Genomic DNA, 18,885 nt, shown 5'->3' on the forward strand with positions numbered 1-18,885 from the left:
GGAAGGACAGGCCCCTGCACGGTATGTACCACCGGCAGATAGAGGAGGTGGCTGATATCCAGAAATCCTACCAGTGGCTGGACAAAGCTGGACTGAAAGACAGCACAGAGGCACTAATCATGGCAGCACAAGAACAAGCTCTGAGCACAAGATCCATAGAGGCTGGGGTCTATCACACCAGGCAAGACCCCAGGTGCAGGCTGTGTAAAGATGCCCCAGAGACAATCCAGCACATAACAGCAGGGTGCAAGATGCTAGCAGGCAAGGCATACATGGAACGCCATAACCAAGTGGCCGGCATAGTGTACAGGAACATCTGTGCCGAGTATAACCTGGAAGTCCCGAGGTCAAAATGGGAGATGCCCCCAAGGGTGGTGGAGAATGACCGAGCTAAGATCCTGTGGGACTTCCAGATACAGACGGACAAAATGGTGGTGGCTAACCAACCGGACATAGTGGTGGTAGACAAACAGAAGAAGACGGCCGTAGTGATCGATGTAGCGGTTCCGAATGACAGCAACATCAGGAAGAAGGAACACGAGAAGCTGGAGAAATACCAAGGGCTCAGAGAAGAGCTCGAGAGGATGTGGAGGGTGAAGGTAACGGTGGTCCCCGTGGTAATCGGAGCACTAGGTGCGGTGACTCCCAAGCTAGGCGAGTGGCTCCAGCAGATCCCGGGAACAACATCGGAGATCTCTGTCCAGAAGAGCGCAGTCCTGGGAACAGCTAAGATACTGCGCAGGACCCTCAAGCTCCCAGGCCTCTGGTAGAGGACCCGAGCTTGAAGGATAAACCGCCCGCAGGGGCGTGCTGGGTGTTATAGGTAGTAGTTGTTTTCTGGCATAAACAAATTGTGGTGAAAGGCCTGAGAATATAAATGAAGAAGGTCGATCTTGTAATTTTGATGCAGTACACCAACTGCTGGCATTATCTGGCAAGTCAGAAACAACCTAACCTGCAAATAGGGTGCTCTTTGTCTATGTGGCCATCAGTGGTTATGTGTGCAACTGGAAAAATAGCTGAGCTGGTAAAAGCAATGCAGACTTTTGAGGTAAGTAAGATCATTTCTGATAAATTGTCAAAAGTTGGATGTCTGTTTAGTTCATGGCATTCACGGGCCACTGTATGTCACTAAGGCCAAATTCAGCAGCCTGGTTTCAACTTCAGCCTATAGCCATTTGTCACGAATCTTCCGATTCTCTCTAGTGCTTTACTGGTACTCTCTGCTGCATTATCTAATAAAGACAAAAACATAAAAAAAGGAAAACTGAAAGCCTTCTTTCAACAACAGCTTGTGCTCCAACAATTATATCACATATTATTAAGAAAGTTTTAAATAGTTTGACAATATAAGTGATGCAGCAGTGTCAAAGAAGCAAGTAATGATGTCAGGAGTGTGTAAAACTATACATTACTATCAGCTAGCTAAAGATACTTTGTCCTTCAAGCTGTTCTTATCTTTGCACAAGACAATCATAGTTTACTACATATACTGAATTTACTATAGTCATTGTTTAAATGATTGTTTATGAGAATGAATTGTTAACATGAATGTAAATCTGATACGACTGTTTGTGGTTCCAAGAATTGTTTTCAAGAAAGCAGTTATGAACAGATCTATGCCATGAAAACTTTCAGTCCACCGATCTATTCAATTCAATTCAATTCAATTTTATTTATATAGCGCCAAATCACAACAAAAGTCGCCTCAAGGCGCTTCATAGATACAGAGAAAAACCCAACAATCACATGACCCCCTATGAGCAAGCACTTTGGCGACAGTGGGAAGGAAAAACTCCCTTTTAACAGGAAGAAACCTCCGGCAGAACCAGGCTCAGGGAGGGGCGGGGTCATCTGCTGTGATTGGTTGGGGTGAGAGAAGGAAGACAGGATAAAAGACATGCTGTGGAAGAGAGACAGAGGTTAATAACAGATATGATTCAATGCAGAGAGGTCTGTTAATACATATAGTAGTGAGTGAGAAAGGTGACTGGAAAGGAAAAACTCAATGCATCATGGGAATCCCCGGCAGCCTATGTCTATTGCAGCATAACTAAGGGAGGATTCAGGGTCACCTGGTCCAGCCCTAACTATATGCTTTAGCAAAAAGGAAAGTTTTAAGCCTAATCTTAAAAGTAGAGATAGTGTCTGTCTCCTGAATCCAAACTGGAAGCTGGTTCCACAGAAGAGGGGCCTGAAAACTGAAGGCTCTCCCTCCCATTCTTCTTTTAAATACTCTAGGAACAACAAGTAGGCCTGCAGAGCGAGAGCGAAGTTCTCTAATAGGGTGATATGGTACTACAAGGTCATTAAGATAAGATGGGGCCTGATTATTTAAGACCTTGTAAGTGAGGAGCAGGATTTTGAATTCAATTCTGGATTTAACAGGAAGCCAATGAAGGGAAGACAAAACAGGAGAAATCTGCTCTCTTTCTAGTCCCTGTCAGTACTCTTGCTGCAGCATTTTGGATTAGCTGAAGGCTACCAACATATACAATATGAAAAAAAAAAAACAAACAAACATATACAATAATAGATTACCATGTACTTTCAAAATGATGAAGACGAATAGTCACTTCACACTATTAAAACCAGCAGTTACTATAAGAAAGAATCAGTGTGAGTTTTACTAAATACAGAAGTGCTGAAGACCAAAACTTGTGGGATGTCTGAAAGAAAAAACATCATAGTTAACACAAGTAGACCACAACACTAACACTCTCCACCCAAGAGTGGTCCACACACCAACTGAGCAGCGCTTCACTAGCTTATATACTGCTGGGTGGCTGACTGCTGAATGAAGCCACCTGTGCACTGTCTCGTCAGGAGAGATGGATGAGATATGACACACCCACGCAGCACACTGACCTGCTAAAGCGGTAACATTATATTACAATTTAAGTGATGTGGTACTGCTTATACTGCCTAAAGTATTTTCAAACAGTACTTGTAAGCCCATTTCCTGGTGACCTGAAATATGGTTTTGACTTGCTGTGAACAGTCATCTAATAGGATTTTAAGAGTGTATCCATAAAAACTCAATATTCAGATAGACTACACATTTTTGTATATTTCTAATCTAAACAACAAGGCAAAGTAACAGACATAACACCCAAAATTCTGCATATTCTGTCTTTTACATGAGCTATCCATTTAAGAATAATAAAGGCCTGTATTCAATACTATTTAGCTTAGTAAGTTACATTTTTTGATATGATATGATTACACATTTATTGGGGAGAATATGTACCTGACTCAAATGATCAGTTACTTCTCAATTTCAGTTACTATTTTTTTGTTTTATTTCAGGTTTTAGAAAAGTAATCAACCAAAATAGAAATTTGTGAAACATAGCATATTTTTTTAATATCACTCTACACTTGCTACTCTGAAGGTCTATTTTAAACCTTCAGTCTTTCTACTCATTTATCTGTTTATGTATGTGAAGTAATGCGTTCATCCATCCCATTCTCTTCTTTGGCTTGCGTATGATTTTAATTTGTTTTAAATATTAAAGTTTCCTCTATTTTTGCCCATTATCTATACATGTACATATGTATGTGTATGTATATATATATATAAAATGCAGATTGTTCTATGATTCATTTGAACTTCAGTTCTTATCTCAGTCTTGTGTAACTGGTTGAAATGTTCCTGCATCTATCAATGTGCCTGCAATTTGCAAAAAGCAGAGATTACTATCATAAACCATTTCCTCTGCATGATTGTGTAAAATCTCAGTATTTTACACGCAAATTTCTTTGAGGTGCTATTACGTGTTTTACTCTTTTTTTTTTCTTTGATGTAAAAGCGCTTGAACAATTGCACCTTTTCTCAGACGGTTTAAAATGTAACAGTGGATACTGCATTAAATGTGGTGAGAATCAACTACTTTCAGAAGGCTTATGTTGATGCAGGAAAATCCTTTTGCAGCACATAGTGCTCAAAGCGAAAGGGCATGCACATTTCGGTCATTGGCTCTTCTGCTAAGCATTGACAACAAAACAGGGAGACCTATATGATGTAGCGTTTTTTTGACTTGCTGCATAGTCATAAAGAGAAAATTATGCAAATGATTTGTGCCCAAGATGATTTATCCTCAGTGAACCAAGTCATTTTTCATTTTGTAGGTATGCTGTGGCAACCTACAAAATGAAAATGCAACCTACAAAATGAAAATGTGCCCAAATGCTGACTATGCTAAAGTGATCACTTTTCTGGTGCATTATCTTTTTGTGGCTTCTTATCATTTTATCGCCACTGTACTCCAATCAGTGAAAAATAACTATGCAGAAAAGAAGCCTTTCTGCACGCATCACTGTGATGAAGAGAGATATGCTGTGAAACGTTTGTCATAGAGCTCCTAAGCAATGAAATGAGCTGGGGATGATAAAAGATAAACAAGCAGTCGTGCCCATGTGAACTTCGATTTGAACTTCAGCAGATCATCTTGACTATGTCTAGATTCCTAATGCATTGAGTTGCTGATGGCTGATTAGATGTTTGCATAAATGAATAGTTGAACAATTGTGCTCAGTGAGTGTACATGTTCATAAAGTGTTTTAAAAGAGAAAAACCTGATGGTGGCTCTAAAGGCAAGCTGAAATGATCACCAAATACATTCTCAGTGTTACTTAGGTCATATGAGACATCACGGATATACAAAGTGTTGGATGTGTTTATTTGAACAGCCAGTGTACTGTACCTCATATCAGGTCATTTAATGATATATATCATGAACTATGTAACCTGAGTAATTTTTTTCAGATCCCAACCTGATGTCTCCATTTAACAATATGCTTTTGTGATTCTGTTCCTGTTTGTTTCACTTGTAATGCATGCTTTAGCTTACATGTTTAACATCAAGTGCCTTTACAATATATTTCCTGATTTTTGTTCATATATCTAGGAAATATATATGTTTACATTGACTTAAAATATGCTGCATAATCATGTAAAATATGTTTTGTTTGCATTGCTATTAAGAAAATAAGACATCAAAGAAAAACAGTTTATTGTCTCATTAAATGTTACAAACAAGCATAACGGCATGGGTTCTCTTTGAATCTACTCTAACAGAAAGGCAAAGCAATAATTGATTATTACTGTTTTTAAGAACATGAAATGCAGTATCAGTATATTAGGTCACAATGATATCTTGTCTGTTAGGCAGTCTCAGTTCAGTCTAAATATTGATATCTCAGTCATCAGATGTCTTAGCGATCTGAGGTTTAAATGTATTATGACTTTCACTTATGTTTTAGTATGCAGTCAATCCAGTCTCTGTATTCAGGTATCATAGTATAACTGTAGGTGTTTTGCTTGCTGGCAGACACCACCCCATACGCCGTTCCACATTCACAGACTAACGGGCCACCAGAGTCTCCCTGGAAGTACAAGCACAGTATGTAGTTATTGTGATCATAAGTGAACAATGAGCTAATTATCAATGCTGATCAATGCTCTTTTTTCTTTCTTGTTATAAGATGCAAAATCTACTTACGTTGCTTGGTCCAGTTGTACCTTTAGAGCAGTACTTTTTTTCCTTAGCACACAACTCATTGTCAGTCAGGTTCACATTGACTTCCCGGAGTACATCAGATGCTTTACCATTCTCTGTTTTTCCCCAGCCAAGGACTGCACATGACTTTGGGACATCATCACGGCCTGCGAGAGTAATAGATGTCACATTCTCGTTGAACTTAGCCTTGGGATGCAACTTCAAGAAAACGAGAAATAAGAGAATTTTAGTATCAATATATACAGTATATAGATTAACAGCTGTTTGTTGATGACTGAGCTTTTCCTAATATAATAAATGAAAGTTGATTATAGCTCAAATTAATAATAATCTTTTTGTCAAATACAATTATTTTGGTCTTTATTTACCTTAAGAAGCATTATGTCATTTTTTAAAGAAGTTTTGTTGTAGCCTTCGTGTGGAAAAGCATTTGTCTCATCCACAGTCACAGTCTGTACTTTTCTGCGATTTTTGTAATCATGAAGTCCCAGAAAGACTTTGTACAATCTGAAAAATAGGGGAAAAATATCTTGAAACAATAAAGATAATAATTTTTAGTATTAACAAAAGAAAAGATAAATCCTTCATGAAACCTACATCGCAGTCAAAGGTTGTGGCTTGAAGTTGTGTAACTTTAGCATTATTGTGGCCACATAATTCATTTTAGATAAACATGAGTGGGTTAAACTCACCTGGCTTCGCAGTGGGCAGCAGTCATCACAAAATGCTCATTTACAAGGAAGCCATCACAGTATGTTGTAATACCATTTGACTTGTTCAGCTCCAAAATCACCATGTACGGCCTGCTATGTGGTGCAACCTTATGGCCACCCACGATTTCTCCTGTATGAACTGGAGAGAAAAAGGTTTTCATATTCTATGCATCAAAATCTTAACTTCATGGACTCCGTTTTGACTTTGTATAAACGTTTGTGCTATGAAAAGAGCCTTACCTTGATCATGAAGAGTCAGCACGAGTATCAGTGCTGCCAGGTTACAGTGGGTAAACATGGTGAGATCAAAGTCAAGGTGAGTTACTGAAGAGCAATGGGGCACTTCACTGACACTTCAGTCTTTAAATGCTTCCTTATAATAAAGGAGGAAGTGTTTGTGTTTTTGTAAATGCAAATGATGGGGTGTCAAACCACATTTATAAAGAGATCATCTCTGACACCTCCAGAAGCTGAAAAAAAGTGTAGCTTATTAAATGTAGCTCATTAGTCTTAGTTGGAGTCTTTAAGCAGGCTTAATAGTAATATAGTTCTAACAAGGGTCACATTATGCATTGTTATAGATTCAAAATCTTTCAATAAAGCTTAAAATAAATCAAATCAAACAAAACAAAAAGGTGAATATAACATGGCTTTTTGTTGAGATATTGTGAGACAGGCTTTGCTATAAATTGGTCCAAGATTCAAGTATATGACTTGATAGAGTCAACTCACAGTACAAACTCTATGAACAATGTTAAAGAAAGAAGACATTTTATAACATTTTCAATTTATAGCAAGAATGTTAAAACCATGGGGTAAAATGTTTTTTGGGGTTCATGATGAAAGAAAAATTTAAAAGAAAATTAAGAAGGTAATTAACTTAATATACTTAAAGAGTGACAACAGTGTGAAAAGTTATTGTTTGTTAGCATGATGTATTAGATGGAAAGCTATGACTGTTGCAAGAGTTGCAAGAATTTGTGCACATGGCTTCAAGAAAGCATCTTCACAATATTCAGTGAGAAAGCCTGGCGGATTACTTGGAAACAAACTATTTTCAGAATGTTGGGGGCGCGTGAAACAGGAAGCCAGCTGACATGTAGCACCAGTTACAGGTCAAGTCATCTGTCACTTTGCTTTTTTGTAATACATATAGCATGATATACAGCAATGTAGAGCAGGATAAATTCTTAAGTATACAGTGTTTTACTCAGACAGCCCTTCGCGGTATAATACGATAAGCCAGTTGTACAATCACAAAGGACGTGTTTAGTTTGTATTACGATGATGAAAAATAGACATCAAGAACAAAGTGCAACAGTTTATTGTCTAATTATGTGTTACAAACACGTATACCATCGTCATCATTGTAATCAGCCTGAATATTGATATCTCAGTCATTAGATCTCTTGATAGTGTTTCACTTATGTTTCAGTATACAATCAATTCAGTCCCTATATAACTATCTTAGTATAAGTGTGGACTGTTAGATAATTTGGGTTTGGCCTGCTGGCAGACACCACCCATACGCCTTTGCAGCTTCCCAGACTAATGGGCCACCAGAGTCTCCCTGAAGTACAAGCACAGAATGTAGTTTTTGAATTCTTAAATATATAAAATTAGAGTCTATAAAATTACACAGGTGTATAAAATCAGTAACCTCAACAATTTAATTTCTGCTCTTCCTGCTCACTTGCTTGCACACAGTGCATAAAGGTTGCCAATAATTTGCTGACTCAACAACTGCAGAGTTTCTAACCTCCTCTTGCATAAACCTCAGCACAAAAACTCAATTATCAAATCACTTCTTTTTCATGGTGAATTTGAAAACAAAAACTCACATGTAGAAATTTATCAAATTTTGTGGTTTTCGCCATCACTCTGAGACAGGATGTTTCAAATTTTAGGGACAAACATAAGTTTGTAGGATTATAATATAATCCAAAAATGCAGGACTGTAGTTCTAGATATTTATTTAATATGAAGGACATATTCTGGTCAAAAATCACAGTAGTACTGGAGGCCATCCAGAGTAAATGTGTTTCTATGATTTTTTGGGGCCAAGTATAATAACAAGTTAAGTCAAGTCAAGTGGCTTTAGTGTCATTCCAACCATGAGCCGTGGCACAGTACACAGTGAAATTACACAACGTCCCTCCAAGACCATAGTGCTACATATGACATATAACAATCAACACAGGACTACATAAAGTGCGACAATTGCAAAAAAACCCAAAAACAAAACAAAGACAGTGCAACACCAGCCAGAACAGAATAACTTCAGTTTTATCTTAATTTTTAGGCAGACGCAAAGACAAGAGAAGGAAACCATCATGGGGCTGAAAAATCAACATAAACTTATCAGAAAGGTAGCCAAAATTTTAGCAGGGACCAAGTCTGGCACATTTCTTACAAGAAGGAATGTCCTGGCTATAAAGCTCTGTATATGGTGTTTTACTGTGTAGAGAAATGCAGCTACTCTACAGTATATTTGCTAACATGCAGTTGGACAATAACTGTTTAAATGAAGCACAAACAGTGTATTCAATTTACATATAGCTCCATATATTAATGCGCTTGTACTTTTTTGCTCATTATAAATAACATTTGTATTTTTGATGGCTCACTCAGTGAGTCATTTCAACTTTATTCTGGTTTGGTCACATATCTGTGAATGTTCTAGCATCTCTCATCCTGTTTGTAATTATCAGGAAGTATAGATTTATATCATAGTTTCCTCTGACTGACTTGTGAAACTGCAGTGTATCCGCCATGGTTCGGTATGTCTGAGTCTTTCAAAAATCATCTCTTTTAAGTCTTCAGTCATAGCAGTAGAAATTTCCCCTAATTATGTCACTCCTTATATGGGTTAGTTTTTAGAGAATACCTGTAAATCAGTGTAGTGATGAATACCTGCAATATTTGGTCAAATGTTTTGGGCCAGACTTTTTAATCTTTGAATGCATCTCTCTTTCTAATGGCACAAGTCACCAACTATTTGCTGACTCAAAAACTGCAGAGTATTAATCCTGGCATTAACATCAGGACAGAAACTGTGCTCAGTGAACTTCATGGCAAGTTTTTATGGCTGAGAGGCTCTTGTAGATGTAGTGTTTAGGTGGCCCAGTAATTTTACCATCATAGAATATGTATGAACCACATGCTACACATACACATACTGGTAGATGAACCATATACAAGTATTGACTATTTAATTTAATTTAAAATTTACAACAGTGACCCTTAAAAATTACAGTTTTGTAAAAGTAAGTGAATGACAGAAAGAAGAAACAAATTAGTAAAATATTTGAATTTAGATGTCTGTGAAGATTCTCAGTCATCCAGGTCATCGTAGTCAAAGGAGCTTGCAAAGAAAAGCGTCTTGACTTCTTTAAATTACTTGAAATGGTAAAATGGTAAATGGCCTGTATTTATATAGCGCTTTTACTAGTCCCTAAGGACCCCAAAGCGCTTTACATATCCAGTCATCCATCCACCCATTCACACACACATTCACACACTGGTGATGGCAAGCTACATTGTAGCCACAGCCACCCTGGGGCGCACTGACAGAGGCGAGGCTGCCGGACACTGGCGCCACCGGGCCCTCTGACCACCACCAATAGGCAACGGGTGAAGTGTCTTGCCCAAGGACACAACGACCGAGACTGTCCAAGCCGGGGCTCGAACCGGCAACCTTCCGATTACAAGGCGAACTCCCAACTCTTGAGCAACGATCGTTTCACGATCGTTTTCACCTCTCATCCGAGAAGCTTCTTCAGTTCTAAGGTCAAATGGTGGAGAGTCCCAGACATAAACCTAGTGGGAGTATCCCCCCACAGAGGGACAAAATGATCCTCTAATCGCCTGAGCCAAGGTGTGAAACTGGGTGTGAATTTAGAGAAACTCTGTGACAAATGACAGGAAACAAACAACTCAACATCTCAATCATAAAAAAAGAAAGAAAAAGCCTGGTGTCAACCTGTGAAAAGTTAATACACAGTGGAAACGAAGTGCTTTCAAAGGTGTGGAAAAAGCTTTCCCAAGTCTTTTTATACGGAGGTATCGCCCTCTGGTGGCTATTTAAAAGAACGGAGGATTAAGGGTTAAGAAGCTAAGTTTTTAACTTTCGTAACTTAGGTCATCAGTAGGAGGACAGCGGTCCGATTTTGACGGGGTGTGAGCAAAGTTTCCAGTATTTACGGTAGCGTTATTTTAATTGCAGCTTTTGTATTGCCTTTACAGTAGTCACTGTACATCTATAGGAAACACACAGACCAGTAGCATGCAGTATAACTCATTCAACGTGACCCCCCTTACCCAATCAAATAGTTTATTGAGAGCAAAGTTGCGATTTCCTGTGTAAACCGGGAACTGCGATATCACTTATCAGTTCGATTCCTTATCAATTCTCCTATCAATTGTCACTGGGTTCTCATCAGCTCTGTTTTGAGAGTCTCCACCACTGCTAAGCAGCGATAATAAAATTATATTAATGCAAATCAATTGAATACTGTGGGTCTAGTGTTTGTGCATGTTTGTTACGTTATTTCCCCTCTTTTTGTGATCTGTGTTGGAATCATTACTCAAAAAAGTAATTATTACACAGAACCACCACAAAGCCTATATTCCAGTGAAAATTCCGGACCTGATTTTGAACCATCCACTGTCTTAATTCTAACATGGTGTAAAAGTTTGTGCCATGAAAAGAGCTTGCCATGATCATGAGCACAAGTATCAATCCTTCCATGTTACAGTGCGTAGATATAGTGAGGTCAAAGTCAAAGTAAGTTACAGTCAGGCAACTTTTTTCATCTGTGGGACACTTCACTGACATTTCAGCCTTTAAATGCATCCTGATCACAGAGCTAGAAGGAGGGATTTGTGTTGTTTGCATATGCAAAAATTAAAAAACAACAACAACAACAACAAAAAACAACTAACTGAAATTAGGAATTAGGAATGTCTGTGGCTACTGTATATAGTCAAACACCACCTGTCAAGTAAAGCAAAGTACAACTGAATAGATTTCAGTAATGCTACTTTAATAATATTTTACAATGACGATTTGCACAATGAGCTGCATGGTACTCTAATAAGTTTTGCATTTAACATTTTTTAAAAAGCTTTCGAGTAATTTGTAATTTTTTTTTTCAAATAAAGTGACGTCTTCAGATTTTTGCATCTTGTCTCCTCATAGTTGTCTGTGAAAACTGTGAAAGGGTCTGGAGAAGCCGTGGAGAATATTATGCTGCCAGCATTACTGGCTTGGTGGTGGGTCAGTGATGGTCTGGGGGGTTGAAACGTATATTAATATAGATATAGCACTGGTTGTTTTCGGGTGGGGGGTTCCCATTGAGATCTGATATGTACAGTGGCCCTGAGAGGTCAAACAGACACCAGCAAATAGAAAAACGCTGCAAAAGCACACAAAACACTTTCCAAAATTCAGCAACAGTGCTGCACGTTGCCAACGGCATTGGTTGTGTTTGATTAGGTTTGTGTATTTGTGTATTTTGCTGAGTTATGTGAATCAGTTGAACATTGAAATGTTCTAAATTCTATTTCCAGAAAGCACAGATCACTATGACAAACCTCTGCCTTTCCTTTCCTCTGCCTTATCGATCTAGTTTGGGGGTTTTGAGATTTTTTATAGATGCATATATCTAAAATGAACACTGCCAAAACAAAACACAATAGGCTGTTGGAGTGACCTAGTAAAAGTCTGGATTTAAATCGGATTGCAGTGCTTTGGCATGACCTTAAATAGGCTATTCATACTATTCATGCAGAATTATTTAAACAGTAAAATTCTTTTTCCAGGTAAGATCACTGTAATATGTGTGGTTTAAACACATATGTGTTTAAACACATATGTGTTTAAACACATAAACTGTTGTGTGAAAATATTTTTAAATATACTCAATTATAATTTCAGATTTGATTGTGACCAATTACTATTTCATATCATTGTTCTATCAAATAAAGCAATTGTTCTGAAGATGTGGCAGGGCATGTTATTTCCCACCATGCCCACAAGGGGGATTCCACGGACTGTACTTAGTGCAGTTGGACCCCTTATAATCAGTTCAGCCAAGCTGGTAGTCACAGTTCAGGGCTCGATCAGATCCATAGTTAATTGCTGCTTGTGTCCCAGTCCTTGATTTTTTTATGACAGAGTTATTAACAACAATTATAATTATTTCCGACTTTCCAGAACCACATGCATACACATATTCTCTGTGCTGCATTTAATAGTAAACCCATCAACACTGTTAGGATTATTTGTCTGCATTAAGCCTTAGGGGGGAAAAGGGAGCACATTCTAACCGATGCACACTCTGTGATTATCACCAAGTGTAGCCAGCATGTTAGTGTAGAGCCTTCACCTTATCAATAATACATTTATTTGCATTTACAGACAGAAGTGGAATGGGAGGATGAAAGGCAGAGAAAACTGGAGGCTAGAGCAGGCAACTAGTCACATCTGAGTCAAATAAAGATGATGTCTCAGATCTCTCTCTTTGAGATGTTTCCAGACAGACAAACAGACAAAAGAATAAGGATAATAAACAAATATCTGACTTAACTAAGATATATGGCATTGTTGCTGGGACATATTTTCTTTTAGACTCTGCTCCAGATGCCACTCTTTTTCTTGATTTTCTTGTCCACAGCCATTAGCTTGAGTCTCTATCAATTTGCTGTTTGGAAGCAGATAAACAGAAAAAAGTAAGTATAATAAACAAATCTGACCAACATTTAAGAAACTGCAATATCTCACCCATGAGTTATCCCTCCGTTATATACAATATTACAAGTGCAGAGTCTCGAGTTTTAAAAGGTTTGCATCAATAAAGAAAAGATCTATTGGAGATGTATAAGTACAAAGGCATATTTATACACTGGCCATTCAGTCTTGAGAATTATCAAACAAGATGTATATTGTATTAATGGCAAAAACATGAGAAGTTGTAAAGACTGCACTAACTGCGATTCCCCAACTAACTATCATGGAAAAGTTAGATGTGGGACTGACATTGAGCGAACTACAAAAGGCCATCAACTGTCTTGCAATGAAAAGGTTACTGGAAGCTATGGCGGTGGTGCTGAGGAGAACCTTCCAAAAGGATAGCCAATTCTGCAGTACTCTGCATGAAACAGTGCACATGGCTTCAAAAAAATCATCTTTGTAACAATATTGTGATCACAAGACATAACAAGAGATATGCTGTGAACCTTTAATGCATAGACCATTTTAAATGATAAGAGATTAACAAGAAGTCACGTACATTCATAATGACAACAGTTGTGGTTGACACTTACTAGCAGTTCTACTAAAAGTAACTCGGGGAAAATAAGAAAACAAAAAAGAGATGACATTAAAATTCCATGTTATAAAGATGGCCTTCTATTATGCCAGCTGCAAACATGCTAATGCATCTTTATCAGTTGAGCTTTTTATTTTTCACTCAATGAGACATACATTGTCTATCTGATTCTACTTGAGAGTTGAGAGACTTGAGAGAAAGTGAGAAAAAAAGAAGAGGAGAAGAAGAGTAAAGAAGAGAAATGCCCTTTTCAATGATGAAGCTAAATGCAAAAGAAGTCCCATTCATGGGGCAGATCAGTCAGAAGAACAGTCAGAAACACACCCACGCAGCCTGTGAACATCTGTAGGTATAAAGAGTTTTCTTAAAACTAGTGCCTAATCTTTGGAAAATTTAAAAGAACCTCGGATTTCAATATTCTGAAAAAATATCTTTGTACATAGTTCTGCGTGTCTAGCCTTGTGCAGTAATGTGAAAAAGAAAATGATTGGAAATTTGTTGAAGCCCATTGTTCTCGCCATTTTTAAATCCATGCTTTCTCCACTTTTGGTCTTTTAAACTAAGAATTGAAGTTCAGTTCGATCTTGTATATTTGGAAAGATTTATGCATCTGTCATCCAGTTTGCAGCAATCAGGAAGTATAGATTACTATCACCATTTCCTCTATCTGACTTGTGAAACTGCAGTGTATAACACAGAGGTTTTCTCTGTCTTTGTGGTGTTTTTGTGTTATAGTAAATAGCCACACATACACTGTGAATGTGAACTATTCTCTTGAACATTAACAAACATATACACCCATATGCTGCACTGCACTTCTGACATAAAGATCCAACTTTCTCTCACCCCAACCGGTCGCAGCAGATGGCCGCCCCTCCCTGAGCCTGGTTCTGCCGGAGGTTTCTTCCTGTTAAAAGGGAGTTTTTTCTTCCCACTGTTGCCAAAGTGCTCGCTCATAGGGGGTCATATGATTGTTGGGTTTTTCTCTGTATCTATGAAGCGCCTTGAGGCGACTTATGTTGTGATTTGGCGCTATATAAATAAAATTGAATTGAATTGAAATTGAATTGAATTGAACTATAAATGACCCCTCAGTACAATGTCTGACTTCATCCGTTATACCAATACAAAGCTAGCATAATGTTTCCTCTTCACATGATTTCATTTATTTCTATATGTAGACAAGGAAAATGAGTTAGATGACGAAACTGCCTAAGAGCTACATAGACAAGGATAGATAAAGAACTCCATGTTTCTAAGAACACGATCCTCTGTAGTTGAGTGTTTACTGGGAGCAATTTAACTTTTCTAGTTAACATGCAAGCAAAGGTTTTTGAGTTTGGGCTGGAGCTCCAACACCACTTTCAAACCTACAGCCAACTTATAGTCACCATTTAACCTAACATGCATGTTTTGGGACTGTGAGAGGAAGCCGGATAACCTCAAAAGAAGACATGATGAGACACTATGAGCCAGTCAGTGGAGGTTTAGAACCCAGGATCTTCATGCAAGGTGACAGCGCCAACTATAGTGCATGCAGAAAGTATTCACAGTGCTTTATGTGTTCCAAATTTTCTCATGTTACAGCCTTATTCCAAAATAAATTAAATTCATTTTTTACCTCAGACATCTACACAGAATATCCCTTAATGACAAAGCGAAAAAAGTTTGTTTGAAATTCTTGCAAATTTATTTAAAAAACACACAAACAAGCAAAAGGGAAAATATGTACTTGAGTATTCTGTTAGTACTGTATTAATATAGGGTCCTCTAAAAAAATCTAAATTATCTCCATTTATGGAGCTAATAAAATTTGCTCAAAAAAACTGTTTGGGTCCTTTGCTGAACAAATTTTAAGCCAACAAGTACAGCTAAACAATGAACTACTGCTAACAATGAATGTATGTTGTCAACCTCTGACCTGGGATGTTCTCTGGGAAGCATGTGCAGTTTACAACTGTCATACATACATTATAAACGCATGCACACAAAAACAAACACATATTTTATACATACATATATTCTCATTTATCCATATGTTTGTATAATGAAATATAAACACAGTGAGTAGCACAACAGTTTATTGCTGTTACAATCCAACATATCATCTTGGTTTCTCTCTTAAACTAATTCGAAATCTTAAAATCTGTTGATTTTAAGAGTAGTAAATGCAGTATCTAACATTAAAATTAAAAAAATGGTATTCATTCTACATTTAAATTTAAGATTTTAAACTATGACTAAAATGAAACTACAGGTTTGCAAAGAAAAGGTTTGTAGCTGGAAGAAAAAAGGCAGCAGTGTGACCATTGCACCACCTTGCCACCCATCATTTTAATAGAATGAGTTCAAATATTCAAATCTCAGTTGTCATATAACTTTTTTTAAAGGCAGATTCAATACATGAATTACCACTTTCGATGATGATCTATGACAGAATCAATCCAGTCTCGTTTGTCAGATATCTTAATGTAACTGTAGAGCTTAAGGCCATCTAGCATTGAGTTACTACTGGCGGACACCACCCCGTATGCCTTTCCATCTTCACAGACTAATGGGCCACCAGAGTCTCCCTGGAAATACAAGAATAGTATGTAGTTATTGCAGCAAGTGAACACTATCATTATCATTACTGACCAAACTTTTTTAAGGTATAAAAGCTACTTACCGTGGATGGTCCAGTGGCACCCTCAGAGCAGTACTTATTTTCCTTAGCACAAATCTCATTCTCAGTCAGGGTTACATTGACTTCCAGGAGCACATCAGAGTCTTTACCGTTTCCCGTGTTTCCCCAACCAGGAACTACACACGATTTTGGCGCAAATCCATCATCACGGTCTGCAAGATCAATAGGTTTCACATTCTCGTTGAACACTGCCTTGGTGCTCAACTTCAGGAGCAAGGAGAGACAAAAATATTTGTTAAAATATTACAATATTACATATTTCTGACCCTTCCTTTTAATGCTGTTTGTTTTAGTTGAACATTATCTAAAGGTAATAACAAACAATAATAAGAAATTAAATTTGACTTGGAAGAAATAATAAAAATTTGACAACAAACCCCCCAAAATACTGTTGTTTCTTTTACCTTAAGAAGCATTATATCGTTGCTGTAAGAAACTGGATTATAGTCTTTGTGTGGAAATGCATTGGTCTCAGGCACCGACACATGCTGTACTCCATTATGGTTGTGGTAATCATGAAGTCCCAAAAAGACTTTGTAGGACCTAAAATGAAATAAGTGCAATCACTTTTTGACAGTGTAAAAGAGAAGAGTGCTGGTCTGATGCTAACCAAATAAAAAAAATCAAAAAATGTTATGAGTACATTCATGAAACCGCCATGAAAGCTTTTATCCCAGTCCCCGAGTTTATGAGTAACATAAACCCAGCTTACTGCGATAACAAAATATACTGGACACTTAATTCTTTCTAGGTGAACATAAACTATGTTAAACTTACTTTGCATGGCAGTGGGCAGCAGTCAGCACAAAGTCCTCATTAACGAGGAAGCCATCACAGTGTTTGTTATGACCACCTAAGTTGTGCAGCTCCAAAAGCACCATATATGGTTTGCTATGTGGCACAACTTCACGGCCACCAATGATTTCTCCTGTATAAACTAGAAAGAAAAAAGTTATCAGATTCTGTATATCAAAATCTTTATCATGCAGTGTTTCAGTTCTGACTTTGGATATAAGTATGCACTAAGTAAACATACTTACCCTGATCTTGAAGAATCAACACGAATATAAGTACTACCAGGTTACAGTGGGTAAACATGGTAAGATCAAAGTCAGGGTGAGCTAATAAAGAGCAGTGGGACACTACACTGACAGATTCAATCTTTAAATGCTTTCTTATCACAGAAAGAGAAGGAGGAGTTTGTGTCATTTGCATATGTGAATGATGTGGCTGTATTCATAAACCATATTCACACAAGATCTCTCACCTCCAGAGCCTGATAGGTCATATTTTTATCTGGTATTATAGCTGGTTGTTGTACAGTCTTACCTTACAATATAAAGCACCTTGAGGCATCTGTTTTTGTAATTATGATTTTTGCTGTAATTGACACTATATAAATAAGACTGAATTGAATTCAATTGAATTCAGTTTAATTGAAAACAGTATTAGTGACCAGCACTTCCTAGAACAATCCATTTCACTGGAGGAATGGCTAAAAAACTATCAATGGGCAGGTGAACAACAAACAAGTCCACTAGAGGCCTGTGTGTTTTCAACATACCCAGAGTATCTTTCCATGATCACTTTTCGTAATACTGGCAATCAGCATAGGTAGTTACACAAAGTTAACCCTAGGTTTCCTCTGCATGAAAAGAGTGGCATTGGCAGCAACTCACAGAAGTTTACTTGACTTTTCAAAGGAAGATTAAATTGTGCTATGGAAAAAGATATGAATAGATTAAACAAGCAATACAAAATGAAAGCATCACAGCAGTGAGTGTAAAAGGAACTGCACAGTAGTGTTAAAAGTTTGCATATTGAGTGCTTTTGTCATTATTAATGTAATGGTAATATCTCTGTTCTATTCCTAAAGTTTAGAAAAATGGAAAAAGGTAAAAATGCAGATTCGCTGCATTAACAGACTTATTTCTCGTATTTTCTCTGTCTTAGTTACACATATTGAAATGTTCTTCTGTAATCTTTTATTTTTTTTGCAGTTATCAGGAAGCATAGATTACTATCACTTTTTCCGCTGACTTCTCTACTCAACATTGCTCAATGTTTATGGCTTGCTTTACAGCCACAAAGACCTCACTAGACATATGATTTTCTGCTCAAAACCAGTATTGCATGGGTTTTGGTTTATCTCAGCGGTTGAGCAGGTGACCACATGCCACAAGGCCAAATGTAGAAACCTACATTCACTAGCCAAAGTACATCAACTCATTTTACTTTTGCAGATTTCTGGTCAGAATCTGTTTGTTTGTTTGTTTTTAATAATGTACCCAAATGCTGACTATGCTAAATCAGCTTTATAAGTATATATTTATCCATATTTGTTTTGTGGCTTCTTTTCTTCTTTACATCTCTGCTGTATTCAACCAGTGGCATACAAGACTTCCAGACTTCCAAAAACATTATAGAAAAATGGCATAAAGCTGTAGGATCTACCAACATATCTAATAGGAAATTAAAATGTTTTGTTCATTAGAATGAGATTTGTGGCTGACTCTTGCTTGCATGCAGTTTTGATGTTCTTATACGGTGCTCATATTTAATTTAATTAATTCAGTTTTATATAGACTGAAGTCGTTCCTTAATTTATTTATTGTTTACTGTTCGGTATTTTGA

General features: G+C 37.4%; 2 protein-coding genes across 2 annotated transcripts; both read right to left on the reverse strand.

The window, feature by feature from the left end:
• Nucleotides 1-5,205: 5,205 nt before the first annotated feature.
• Nucleotides 5,206-6,551, reverse strand: LOC146607346 (mast cell protease 1A-like). Its single transcript, XM_085348086.1, has 5 exons — nucleotides 6,475-6,551; nucleotides 6,214-6,373; nucleotides 5,890-6,028; nucleotides 5,504-5,719; nucleotides 5,206-5,387 (listed from the first exon to the last, which is right to left on the reverse strand). Exons 1-5 carry the CDS (start codon nucleotides 6,530-6,532, stop codon nucleotides 5,250-5,252), a joined length of 711 nt encoding a protein of 236 aa, XP_085204212.1. The 5' UTR covers nucleotides 6,533-6,551; the 3' UTR covers nucleotides 5,206-5,249.
• A 9,260-nt stretch (nucleotides 6,552-15,811) lies between these two features.
• Nucleotides 15,812-17,349, reverse strand: LOC146607347 (granzyme B-like). Its single transcript, XM_085348026.1, has 5 exons — nucleotides 17,292-17,349; nucleotides 17,029-17,188; nucleotides 16,656-16,794; nucleotides 16,234-16,455; nucleotides 15,812-16,138 (listed from the first exon to the last, which is right to left on the reverse strand). The coding sequence occupies exons 1-5, from the start codon at nucleotides 17,347-17,349 to the stop codon at nucleotides 15,974-15,976; spliced, it is 744 nt and encodes a 247-aa protein (XP_085204152.1). The 3' UTR covers nucleotides 15,812-15,973.
• Nucleotides 17,350-18,885: the final 1,536 nt, after the last annotated feature.

Source organism: Diplotaxodon limnothrissa, linkage group LG23 (genome assembly GCF_057381915.1).
Source record: "Diplotaxodon limnothrissa isolate DT_005_m linkage group LG23, D_limnothrissa_male_GT1.1, whole genome shotgun sequence".
Taxonomy (NCBI): Eukaryota; Metazoa; Chordata; class Actinopteri; order Cichliformes; family Cichlidae; genus Diplotaxodon; species Diplotaxodon limnothrissa.

What these genes read in the sequence shown, in the direction of transcription:
- LOC146607346 (XM_085348086.1), bottom strand. Translation starts at nt 6,532, where the DNA reads ATGTTTACCCACTGTAACCTGGCAGCACTGATACTCGTGCTGACTCTT. An exon ending in GCTGCCCACTGCGAAGCCAG is followed by an intron (nt 6,029 to 6,213) that starts GTGAGTTTAACC and finishes CCTATTTTTCAG; the next exon opens with ATTGTACAAAGTCTTTCTGG. An exon ending in ATGACATAATGCTTCTTAAG is followed by an intron (nt 5,720 to 5,889) that starts GTAAATAAAGAC and finishes GTTTTCTTGAAG; the next exon opens with TTGCATCCCAAGGCTAAGTT.
- LOC146607347 (XM_085348026.1), bottom strand. Translation starts at nt 17,349, where the DNA reads ATGTTTACCCACTGTAACCTGGTAGTACTTATATTCGTGTTGATTCTT. An exon ending in ACGATATAATGCTTCTTAAG is followed by an intron (nt 16,456 to 16,655) that starts GTAAAAGAAACA and finishes TTGCTCCTGAAG; the next exon opens with TTGAGCACCAAGGCAGTGTT. An exon ending in GTGCCACTGGACCATCCACG is followed by an intron (nt 16,139 to 16,233) that starts GTAAGTAGCTTT and finishes TTGTATTTCCAG; the next exon opens with GGAGACTCTGGTGGCCCATT.